This window comes from Drosophila biarmipes, chromosome 3R (genome assembly GCF_025231255.1).
Source record: "Drosophila biarmipes strain raj3 chromosome 3R, RU_DBia_V1.1, whole genome shotgun sequence".
In the NCBI taxonomy this organism is placed as follows: Eukaryota; Metazoa; Arthropoda; class Insecta; order Diptera; family Drosophilidae; genus Drosophila; species Drosophila biarmipes.
Window position 1 is genome coordinate 30,604,250 of NC_066616.1, and position 11,843 is coordinate 30,616,092.

At 47.5% G+C, this 11,843-nt stretch overlaps 3 protein-coding genes across 3 annotated transcripts; all 3 read left to right on the forward strand.

Annotated features, from left to right (window-relative positions):
* The first annotated feature begins 6,885 nt into the window (after positions 1-6,885).
* LOC108025146 (seminase) lies at positions 6,886-7,868 on the forward strand. Its single transcript, XM_017095422.3, has one exon. It carries the CDS (start codon positions 6,887-6,889, stop codon positions 7,841-7,843), a length of 957 nt encoding a protein of 318 aa, XP_016950911.1. The 5' UTR covers position 6,886; the 3' UTR covers positions 7,844-7,868.
* Positions 7,869-8,189: 321 nt separating this feature from the next.
* On the forward strand, positions 8,190-9,225 carry LOC108025150 (seminase). Its single transcript, XM_017095425.3, has one exon. The coding sequence runs from the start codon at positions 8,233-8,235 to the stop codon at positions 9,124-9,126; it is 894 nt and encodes a 297-aa protein (XP_016950914.1). The 5' UTR covers positions 8,190-8,232; the 3' UTR covers positions 9,127-9,225.
* Positions 9,226-9,477: 252 nt separating this feature from the next.
* LOC108025354 (protein HGH1 homolog) lies at positions 9,478-11,051 on the forward strand. Its single transcript, XM_017095813.3, has 5 exons — positions 9,478-9,639; positions 9,754-9,941; positions 10,000-10,503; positions 10,559-10,776; positions 10,838-11,051. The coding sequence occupies exons 1-5, from the start codon at positions 9,555-9,557 to the stop codon at positions 10,950-10,952; spliced, it is 1,110 nt and encodes a 369-aa protein (XP_016951302.1). The 5' UTR covers positions 9,478-9,554; the 3' UTR covers positions 10,953-11,051.
* Positions 11,052-11,843: the final 792 nt, after the last annotated feature.

An 11,843-nucleotide genomic window follows, 5' to 3' on the forward strand; every position in this document is an offset into this window, starting at 1 on the left:
TGGGACTTGGTCTTAAGACTCGGGGCCCCGGGCTCCTGGCTTTCAGCTCTGCCTCTGCTCGTCTGCTGCCTTCAGAGTTCGTTGCGAAACTGAACCGTCTCGTTTGGGCCACTTTTTTTGGCCCCCTGGCCTGGCCAACTTCCTGCAAACACGTTCGAGTTGCAAGCTCCTTCCGCTGGGCCCCCAGTTGGGTGGTAAACACAACATAACTGCCTGGCTTTTGGGCACTTTCCCTCGGCCGTGTGATGTAAGTTCTCGACACTTGTTGTTTGTATCCCAGCCGGAGATGGCCAACTTTTGCCGACCGGAACGGGCTAATGAAAGTGCAAACTTGCACCAAGGACTTTTTGGCAGGGAAAACTTCTAAAACTTGGGCCACAACGCATTGATTTCTTGGCCGGATTCTTTGAAATGATAAATCCGTGCTTCCAGGAATCTCTATGCCATTCAATGCCCAACCCGTTCTCGTATTTCATTTACACGTGTAAGAGACTACCGCAACAATAAAGCAAAACACAACCCCTAGAAACCCGTAGCCCGCCCCAAAAAAGTCCCTTGACGACAGGTTCGAGTTGGCCCGCAACTGGGCTCGATGTTGCAACTACATGTAAGCCACTTGGCCGGGAGTATTTGGGTAGTAGAAGTAGGACGACGGGTCCTCGGGGGCCTGTGGGTTAGGTAACGCAGGGCTTAATTGGGTTGGCGGGGCCCTGGAAGTGCAACTCGGTTTGTGGCACAATCGCCTGCTATCGCCTGTCAGAGTTCAGGGCGGTCATTAGCATCGGGGTTTTAGAGACCCCAAAAAGGTCAGTTGGTCAGACCCACACTCGCTGGCAGCAGCATCGGGATCCCATAAAAGTCTCGATTTCAGCCGGTGCTTCCCCCACATAAAAGTTCCCCAGTTTTTATCCTAACGAAGCTGGGTCAAGCACCTCTCTGCGAGAGATGAAAGTATCGAGTTACCCAGCAGCCGGGGGAGTTGAGTGATTAACCCACAGGAAACTGATTAGTTTTGATAGCTGAATCTTAGAGCAGACAATAAAGCAGCTCGGGGTGTAAGGAAATTAAATGCTAAAAGAATTTAAGCCAGAACGGAAGAGAACAGCCCCTCTGTACACTGAAACTCAAGATGGAAGGAAGATCATTACACTGACCAATGAACCCAGAGTCCCGTCCCCGATTCCGGATCCAGACATCAACGTCATCTCTGCTTCCGATCTGTCTGCCTGCCAGGGATCCCTGGATGGCCGGTTTTTTTGGCTTCCTGAGGCGTCAATTACACAGCGTATCTGCTGTATCTCCCGAGAGCAACAGATGTGCCCTGGAAGATCACTAACCAGCTCGGGTTTCCCCAGACAGAGTTCCTCTGCTTTTTTCGCCCCTTTTTTCTCCCTGCTCCCCGTGGGTGCTGCGTTTTGTGACACGAAACTGCAGAGCAATCCGCAAGGATATCAAATGGAACACATCCTCGCCACCCCATTTGCAACTTCCCCCCGAGATAAGCAAGAATTATTGCTGGCTTTGCTGCAGGGCAAAAGTCCCTCTCATTGTTGTTGATGCCACTGGCAAAAGGTAACATTCTATTTCCTTGGAAATGATTTAAAATGCGATAGTTTTCGGTTTCGGCTTCAACAGAAACTATGGTCGTTTGCAATGGCAATCCCGCTTTAAGAAGGAAGTTGTTGCCAATTGAAATCGAATCGAACAGTGAGAGCTTATGTCTTGTACAAAATAACAAGCCATTTGTATGCAGACTGCACAGCGATTTTTGGCTGAGATTTTAACACTATAAAAACGAAGCTGGGTTTTATAAAAGCAAATTTATAGGTATAATAAAAAGCCTTTTAAGATCACATATTTGCTAGCACCCAGGTTCATTTTAGTGTGCCAATTAATAGCTAATCATAGTAATGAAGCAATTAAAATGGTTTCCTAGAAGGCGGTCTCAATGTTCTCTTATAAGTTAGGAATTTATAGCCAATCAATTCTGCGAACAATGCATAACTAGCATTTAATAAACGTTAAGTGGACTGATGTTTCTAATTGACCACCTTTCCTAATGAGAATATTATTTGATTTCTTATAATTGACTAAATGGCCTGTATCTTACGATTTTACGTAAACAATAAATTGTTAAAAAACATTTTGTAAGCTTTAGCAATATATATTTATAATACAACCTATTAAGTAAGTATTTTTTAATTAAAAACCTTTTTAAATTATACGATTTTGCTTGCATTAGAGTATAGATAGCTATCTTATAGGAATGTTTTAAAGGCATTTTTAAAGATCTACCTGATCCCCCGGGCTTTCGAGGGTTATAGTGTTGACTTGGCCAAATAGGCGAGTGGATAAGTAGGCGATAACGTCAGAAGCGGGCCGCGCACGCGCTTTGGCCTCATTTGGCATGCGCACCAGATACCTCGGCAAGCCATTATGTTTATGAGGGTACCAGGCGAGTATGTGACTAAGTCGCTGGATCTGGGCGTGCGAACCGCTCCGCCTTATGAGGGGCATTACAATCGCTCCGGTGGGTGCGCACTTTCGGCGGCAGCTTCGTGGTCGGGTTGCCAATTCTCGAGAGTCTGGTCTCGGCTCCCGGGGGAGACCCTCTGTCCCGGGGCCTACGTGATCCGGCGGGCATTCACCATTAGCCGGAAGAGGAAGAGCCCGCCGCCCAGGCCCAGCCCGAGCCCTACGATCAGGAAGTCCGCCGGTCGACGTCGTCGACCGGGTTCAGTGTCCGGTTTTTGTACTTGAAACCCAAATTACGCAGTTCCCGAAATAACACCACCCAGCCTCCCCCAGTGGGCGGTTTTTGGGTTGCTTTTGGGTTATTTTGGGGTTCGGGCGAAAGTACCGCTAGGCGGTCTTACGGCAAGTGCGCAAGGGGGCCGAAAATCCCGAAAACCCGCCCGTGATGTCACTGCCCGTCCAGCTGGTTTTCATTTGAACAGTGAGAAATTATATATCAAGTTCAAGGTTTTGATATAAAATTTCAAATAGGATTTCGAAAATAAGTTGATTTTGTAGGTTCCTCAGTGTCTGTCAAAATATGTAGCATAGTTAATAAAAAGTGTTCGATCATATTTTCATATAGTTCGTTTTAAAGCAAAATATTATTCTTCAAGTGCACTTCAGTTGATTTTCGGGTAGCCCCTTGAAATCTGGTGATTAACACTGAGAGTTCATACTTCGAAGTGCTCACGTCAAGAGGTGTTACATAAGACCACGTCGACTGACCTTTCTGACCGATTAGCCGCAGTGGTTTTACGAGTCTGTACAGATTTTGGCTAAGTTTTAGACATGTGCCGATACGGTAATAAAGTCATCAACAGCCGCAGACTGTGTTTTAACTCAGTCTCATTGTTTATGGTTTATAAAAAATACACATATTTAGAGCCCTTTTAAATGCAGTCGTATTTTGCGCACCTTTTTTAAAAAATATACCCACAAAATAATATTATATATAAATATTTATTTTAGGAAACTGACCACATTTCGAATAATATTTATAAATAAATATTTATATCTTTTAATCGCATTTAAATAACTGAAATATTATTAGGCTCCGCTGACCTTACATATTTACGAAAATTGATCAGTAAACCAATTCCAAGTAAGGCCCAGCTGCCCGCGGAAAGTTCCCAGAGGATAAAGACCTGTGGTTAACCGAACCAGTCTCGTTTAAATTATGCTCGTTAATCATCTTCGATCAGCATTTAAAAAGCAAGAAGGCCCGCAATTTACTGTGCTAAAACACGATTCCGCAGGAGACAATGACTGCCCCTCCGAATGACATCACGCCGCATCTCTGACTTACTTTAGGCACTTACGCACTCGATCGTCTGAGGGGCTTGAGCCTAAAAATAATACGAGCATTACAGTTTTGGGATGAGCCGGTTTTCCCTCTGTTTGCTTAAAATATCAGATCAATCAAGAGTACGGGACTTGATGAGTGTCAAATATAGTTGGAGTGTGTTGGAATTCTATACTTAAATTGCTTTCTCAAGGCATTCTGAAAACCTTAAAAGGTATGTTTTTTATTTATAAGGTATTAAATAAGGTTACTTTAATTTCCTAGTCACTATAGTATGTATTATAATATTTACAGATTTATTTAAAATACTTTTAACTACTAGATCCCTTTCTCCCACTCCTTCTCTTTAATTTCCCTTGGCTGTTCCTGTATTTTCGAACGAGTATCCTTCGCTTTTTAGTCTTCCAGCCTGATCGCCTGACCAGCTTCTCGCTTGCAATCTGCGACTCCACCTCCTCTATGTACTTGGTCACCTTGCTGATGTTCGTGTAGATCCCCGGCTGCTTGGGGTACTTGCAAAGGGGCCCGACGGAGGCCACGCCGCACAGCTCGTTGCCGTAGGTGAGCGGGGCTCCCGCGTCGTAGCGGCACTTGCTGGGGTCACTGGGATGGGTCACACAGAAGGAGGTGCTTGAGAGCCGGATTTTGCTACTCTTAAACTTCTCAAAGCACGAGTTGATGTCCTCGACGGGAACAGAACCATTCTTTGTATCCAGGCCCAAGTTGCTCTCCATGTTGTCGAAGCCCCAGCCGTAGGAGGTCATCCGCATTCCCGGCTTGATGGACGTGTTGCAGAGCTTTATGAACTCGGCCAATTTGCCCCTGATGGGATCAAACAGCCGGATTACGGCCACGTCCATGTACAGCTTGCCGGCTATGAACCGATCGTGGGTGTACACTGTGTCGATCATTCCCTCCAGGGTTTCGTGGTTGTAGGTGGGCATGACGGAGCTCGAGTCCAAGTCATAGCGAAACGGGCTGATGCAGTTGCCCGAGGCAATCAGCAGGAGTGGACTGTAGTAGGATGCTCCGCAGATCATCCCTGCCCGCGCGTGGGATATGTAGAACAGCCAGCCACCGAAATTATCCCCGGTGTTCGACCCCTTGCCCTCCCACCAACGCCTCCACTTGGGGGTCAGTCGCGTGATGTGGTGTTTGTAGGTCTTGCTCCGCGATGGGAGCGGCCACAAATCAACAACTAAAAGTGCCCAAAGAAATACCCTCTTCATGGCTCTTTTACTCCGAACTGGTAGCTCTTTTCGTTCCAGTTCGGCCTGGCGAAGCGCAGAGAATTCCCATGACCAACTACTTAGTTCTGCCGCAGTTTCTAGTTTAGAAAAGAGCCTAGTCCCACACCGCATATCTCGGAAACTATCAACGATAGGGAATGGGAATTTTAGATTTAGATTCCTTACAAAGCTAAGCAGAGCAAGTTTACTACGCGATCATGCCACGCCCATTCCGACGCCCAAAAACCGCAGAAAGCTGTGGGTCCTACAGTTTAAGTGCTAGAAAAAAATGTTAACTGAGATGTATGGGCCTTGTCAATACCTATCAGTTAACCTTAAAATGAGTTTGCAGGGACTAATATTACGCCCAGAACGCTTAAAACACAATTTATATTGAAATCGCCGGTAGGTGGCGCTTTACAAGCTCGCTCAGCTGCCATCTCCCTCTGGCCCCCTTTAACTGAGTAATAGAAATGTGATAGTCTAGGCACTTGGCTTCCCAGATTTTCAATTTATTGATTATGTTTTTTTTTTTTTAACCCCCTTTTTTTTGTCACCTTCTTAGGGTTTTTGTTTTTGTACTCCCTGTACCACCGCGGTCCCTTGTTGTTCCCCTTGCTCTCCCTGGTAAGATGTTTTTCCTTGATCTGCTGTGCGATGTCCTCAATGAACTTGGCCACCTTGTTGATGTTCGTGTAGATCCCCGGCTGGTTGTAGTACTTGCAGAGTGGCCCGTAGGAGGCCACGCCGCAGAGTTCGGTGCCGTAGGTGAGCGGGGCTCCGCCGTCGTAGCGGCACTGTTTGGGATCCCTGGGATGCGTTACGCAGAAGTTTGTGGACGTGAGTTTAATGCTGGTGCTAGCGAACTTCTTTCGGCACTTCTCCGTGTTCTCGACGGGGACGACGAAACTCTTTGTGTTCGTACTCACGAGGCCCGCGGACTCGAAGCCCCAGCCGTAGGAGTTCATCTTCATATTGTCCGTGATGGTCCTGTTGCAGAGCTTAATGAACTCGGTCGTCCTGCCCGAAACGATCTCCATCAGCCGGACCACCGCCACATCCTCGAAGGTTTGGTAGTGCCTGAAGCCGGGCGGGGTGTAAATGGTGTCCACCTCGACGTCGATCTCCTCGGAGGTGAACGTGGGTTGGACAATCGCGCCGTCTAGACTATAGCGGTGCGCCTGGATGCAGTTCGCGGAGGTGATCATCACGTAGGGCGCGTAGTAGGACGCTCCGCAAATGGGCCCGTAGCTCCCGTGGTGAATGCGGAACAGCCAGCCGCCGAAGTTATTTCCAGTGCTGTACTTGGGACCCTTCCACCACCGCCTCGCGGGCGGCGTGAGCTCGTTGATGAGGCGCGGGTACTGAAAGCCCCACGCTTGGAGGAGCCACAGCTCCCCAGCCAACAGCACAAGAAGAACGCTCTTCATCATCATTTCTCAAGAACTAAGACCTTTTCTGGCTGAAAAGGCTGCATAAGCTGGTTTTTTTACGCCCCATACTCGCATTCTTACTAAACGAAACAAAATCAATGTATCTGTCTGGGAGATTATACAATTTTGAAAGCCCCTGAAATACCCTTTAAAAGCAAGTTTTTAGTGTTAGTTAAAATAAGTTCCCAGTGGGCACTATTAGTAAGTAAAAGTAGATATTCATTTTTTTAGCTAGTAATAATTATTTTAGGAATTTAATAATTGGTTTTAAAAGAGTATATGAATGTCGGTTCAGGGTCCAAAAGAAAGATACAAATTTTCCATGCTGATTATGCATTTTCCGCACAAGTTTTGTAGAGGACTTTTAACTAACCACAAAGGTCCCCTTCATTCACTGCAAAAGTATGGGATGGCCGAAGAGCTGGCTCTGGCTGGGCCTTCTGCTGGGGCTGTCTACCCCAGAGGCCCAGGGAAAGATCTACCCGAGGGACATTTACCAAAAGATACCCAAGTTTCGGCGCGTCTGGGGAGGAGTGGAGTCGAACACAGGACCCAACTTTGGAGGCTGGCTGCTGCGCATCGTGAACAGTAATGGCCACTTTGCCTGCGGGGGAGCCTACTACGCCCCGCTGCTCGTGATCACCTCGGCGAACTGCATATATCCCTATAGGAACAGCATAGAAGGGGTCACGGTGGAGGGCACCGCGTACTCCAAGTGCGACAAGGAGAACGTTGCCGAGATCGACACCATCCAGTTTCCCGAGCGGTTCATCTACCACAAGCTCTACATGGACGTGGCCCTGATCCGGCTGAAGGACCCCATCAAGGGCCGCCTCACCGAGTTCATCAGGCTGTGCACGGTGAAGGTGCAGCCGGGCATGAAGATGGTGGTCTTCGGCTGGGGCCACGACAGCCCCGTGGTGCAGAAGCCCTCCTCGGACCCGCGCAACTCGTCAGTCTCGGTCATAAGCGTCAAGGAGTGCCGGCGGAAGTTCAAAAAGGTCCTGAGGCTATCGAGCACCTCGGTCTGCGTGAGGCAGCCCAAGAACCCGAGGCAGTGCCTCTACGACGGCGGCAGTCCCATGATCTACAACAGGGAGCTCTGCGGCGTGGTGTCCTGGGGATCCAACTGCCAGGACACCTCCAAGCCGGGCATGTACACCAACATCAGACGGGTGAAGCGGTTCATAAAGGAAACCGAGGAGGGCATCAATGCCGGCTACATCTTCAGGTCGCCCAAGCACGAGGAAAAAGAACGTCCGAAGCCCAAGGGAAACGCGACCACAGAGGTGAAGGTTAGCAAGGCGAAAGCGGTACCCAAGACAACCACGGTGGATCCCTTGGAGGCGATGGTATGCTGAATAAAGGACTTTCAATTAAAAAATATTTTCTTTTACTTTATTTAACTCACTTGTTTTATATAAGGCATGGTAGGCACACCGAGGGGTGATAATTATATTTTAAAATTATTGTAAAAAGTATTCTTACACAGTAAAAAAACCTCTCCAATATTTTTTTATTACAAAAAATGTAAAAACTCTTTGTTTCAAAATGTAATTTAGAAGAGCAAACCTCCTTCTCCGTTCATACTTTTCAAAACATTAAAGTTACAAATTGTTAAAAAACACCTGAAATTACATTTACCTGGTCTATGGAGTGTGAAATTCAATTTGCGATACTTGGTTCATTTTATGATCTTTAAAAACCATATCTAGTAAGTCTGGAACACCGGGTAGAACCAGTTGCTGTGATGAATTTTCTTAAGGAAATCCTTTGGATACCCATTCTCCTCGCCAACATAGAGCTAGTCACCTCCAGTTGGTGGAATTCCTCAGCCCACTACTTGCATGCAAGGCCTCCGGTGAAAACGGTGAATAACAATGGCTTGAGGACGACGGAGGGTGGCCATGTGGGCTCCTGGCTGCTGAGGATCATGGACGGCGATAAGTTCGTCTGCGGCGCCTCCTACTACAGTGCTCTCTACGCCCTGAGCTCGGCGAACTGCCTGCACAGCCAGAGGTCGAGGCTGCCATCACTCAGTGTGGAGTTCCTCACGCCGGACCTCCAGCAGGAGGATCAGGAGGACTCGGATGCCCGCTCCTTCGCGCTCATCCGCAAGGTTGTCACATCGAACGAATGGCGCTGGCCGGAAACCTTCATGGATGTGGCTGTGGTCAAGCTGAGCCACCGCCTGCGTGGCAATCTGAAAGATTTCGTGAAGCTCTGCACCAAGCCGCTGAGTTCGTACCATGTCCTCTCAGTGGTCTCCTGTGGAGCAGGACTCACGGAAGACGTGAAAACTGAAGGAGTCACCGTGCTCAACCGCCTGGACTGCGAGTCCCAGTACGGCAGTGTGATCCTGGGCGAAACTGTGGCCTGTGCCAAGGAATCCAAGACCATGCCCGGTTGCATGTTTAGCCCCGGATGTCCGGTGACCGCTGGAGATGAGCTCTGTGGGATCGTGGCCTGGGGTCCTGCCTGCAAGAGACGCGGAATGCCGGGGATCTTCACCGATGTCCACCAGGTTCAAGGGTTTATCTCGAGGGCGATCACTGGAAGGGGCAGGGTCAGTGGTAGTGGCCACCGGAAAGTCGAGTCAAATGATGTTCCAGCGTGGCACTCGGGCTTCTGGATAAGCCGATAAAGTAAATTTGAAAATATTTTCTTTTCTTTCACAAAACGTAAGAATTTGTATGATTCAAATAAATCAAGTAATCGTGTATAGACCACGTTGAATATTTTAGCTCAAATGTGTTCTAAAAAATATTTATTTCTTAATTTATTTAAATAAAACAAACGTTTTTGAAATGTAACGGACTATTTATTCAGCAAATTTGTTTGCTGGGTTACTTTCGCGCTCTTAGCTAAGACAACCTCCTAGCCTAGCGGAGGCACCCTCCATCTAGTCGGTACACACTCCTGATACATGGAATAATTTTAATATTTTTGGTATATTAGAAAGAGCCGGGAGGTATAATTAAAATACCACTCTGCGGTCACACTGAACATAAAAGAAAACAAAACTCCGCACTTTGATTTTAATTGTAAATAAAACAATTGAATACAATTAAAATGGAGACTGTCAAAGAACTGGTGCAATTCATGCAGCCCAATCAGCGCCTGGACTTGAAGGCAGTGGCCCTGACCCACGTTTTGGGTGAGTTTCCAGAAGAAACAAATTCACCTGCTCGCACGTGCGTTTGTTGTGGGCAACTGTGACGTCACGCGGTCTCTCATTTTATTATTTACTTACAATTTTTCAACTTCTTAGGTTTAACCGGCAGCTCAGAGGGCAAATCAGCCATTCTTTCGCTGGACGACATGCTAATGGCCATCTTCGGACTGACCTTCGATGAAAATCAAACGGTGGCCAAGGATGCGGTGCTGAGTTTAATTAACTTAACTGCCGAGGAAGAGGCGGCTATTAAGGTTTTCCAACTGGCCAAGCAATTGCAACCCGTAAGTTGGTTGTCATAATGCCCATAATGTGTCCATAATTCAAGTAAATGCTTCCCAGACCTTTGCCATCGTGGAGGTGGCCGCCAAGCACATAACCGACGAGCAATCCGACCTGGCTGATCCCTGGAGCATGGTCCTGAGTAACCTAACGCGTGTGGAGTCGCTGGTCCATGAGATCCTGGACACTCTGGAAAGGGACGAGCAGACACTGCCCCGCCTGGCCAAAGCCTTCGCCCAGCTGGACTACAACAAGAAGAAGGCCAAGCTCCACTACCTGGCGCCCATCTTCTGCAATCTGACCCAGGTGCCACGCGGCCGGGAGCTGTGCTGCCACAGAAAATACCAGCTGCTGGAGAAACTGCTGCCCTTCGCCTCCTTCGAGGGCAGTGTGGTGAGGCGTGGCGGCACCATTGGAATCCTCAAGAACGTCTGCTTCGACACTGTCTACCACGAGGTGATCCTCAACGACCAGAGCAACATTCTGGTGGCCATCCTGCAGCCGCTGTGCGGTCCAGAGGAGTTCAGCGACGAGGACAACGAACTGCTGCCCATCGAACTGCAGGTGGGGTCTATACTTTATACATAGCAAAACCTTTATTAATTCCCGCTTTTTGTAGTACCTCCCTGAAAGCAAAACGCGGGAAGAGGATCCAGATCTGCGGAAAATGCTGCTGGAGTGCCTGCTGCAACTGTGCTCCACGCGTCGCAGCCGCGAGATCCTCCGCTCAAGAGGAGTCTACGAGATCCTCAGGGAGTACCACAAGTGGGAGGCCAAGGTGGCCAAGGACAGCGACTGCCTGCTGGCCTGCGAGAACGTGGTGGACATCCTGATCAAGTGAGTGACAAGATGAGCCATAAGATTATCGCTCTGTTATCCAAATATCCTCCCATTTCAGAAAAGAGGAGGAGATCGGCCTGGACAACTACAAAACCGAAGTGGAGGTGCCCTCCGAGCAGGCCGAGAAGTTCGTCCAGGAAGACGCCGCCTACGTGAAGAGTTTGCTGGATTGAATCAATCGAATTCCCCGCTTCTTGTAAATATGTGTAGTGTTAGTGAAACTCAAAGACGACAGCGAACTTTCAATATATGTTATGCAGTTTTTTATTCAGAAATGCTGATAGTTTAGTTGGTAATGCTTCGGTTGCCCAAAAATGTTGCTCTAGAAAAAGTTGTACGCACGCATTCAAATGCAGGGGAAACAATTTCGATTTCGGTTTTCAATTCAATTTGATTAGTTCGAGTAGCGTCGTTATCTAGTTTATCTAATTATCGTTAATCCGCCTCGCTGCCGCCCCAATTGTATATGTATAAAGTTCTCCTTAAGTGCTAGATACATTTGCATTCAAAAATGTCTGGCCATTGCCTGCCATGAAACGTTTGATGTACTCTTGTGTTATTTTTACAAACTTTGCTTGGTCGTTCATTGTGTGTGAGTTGGAGATTCGAAGGATTCGAGGGCTCCCCGTGGAGCCCCAATAGCCAATAAGGTGCGTGGAGTGATTGCTTTTGATTAGTTTGCGTTTAGTTGCGTGGCAAGCAAGCGTTTCAGCAGAGAGAAAAATGCGGATTATCTGAGTTTGATGTGTTGCCTGACTGCCCATCCACTTGTTTATACATAGTTTTTGATTTTTCGTTTGCGGAAACCATTGCAAGCTCGCTTAGTCCGAAAAATTAAGTACCAACTATAGGAAAAACGAACAATTCCAACTGAAAATCAATGCAACTTCAAGTAGTTCGCAATTGCATATAGTGTTTGTTTCACTTAGTTTGGTCCTATTGGTCTCGTATCCGTATGAAATTTAGTTTTAGGCTAGCGTAACTTAGAGACTTTTCAACTTAGTTGTTAATGAGTGGCTTAACCTTGATAATATTGGGTTTTGTTAACTCAGAACTTTTCCTGC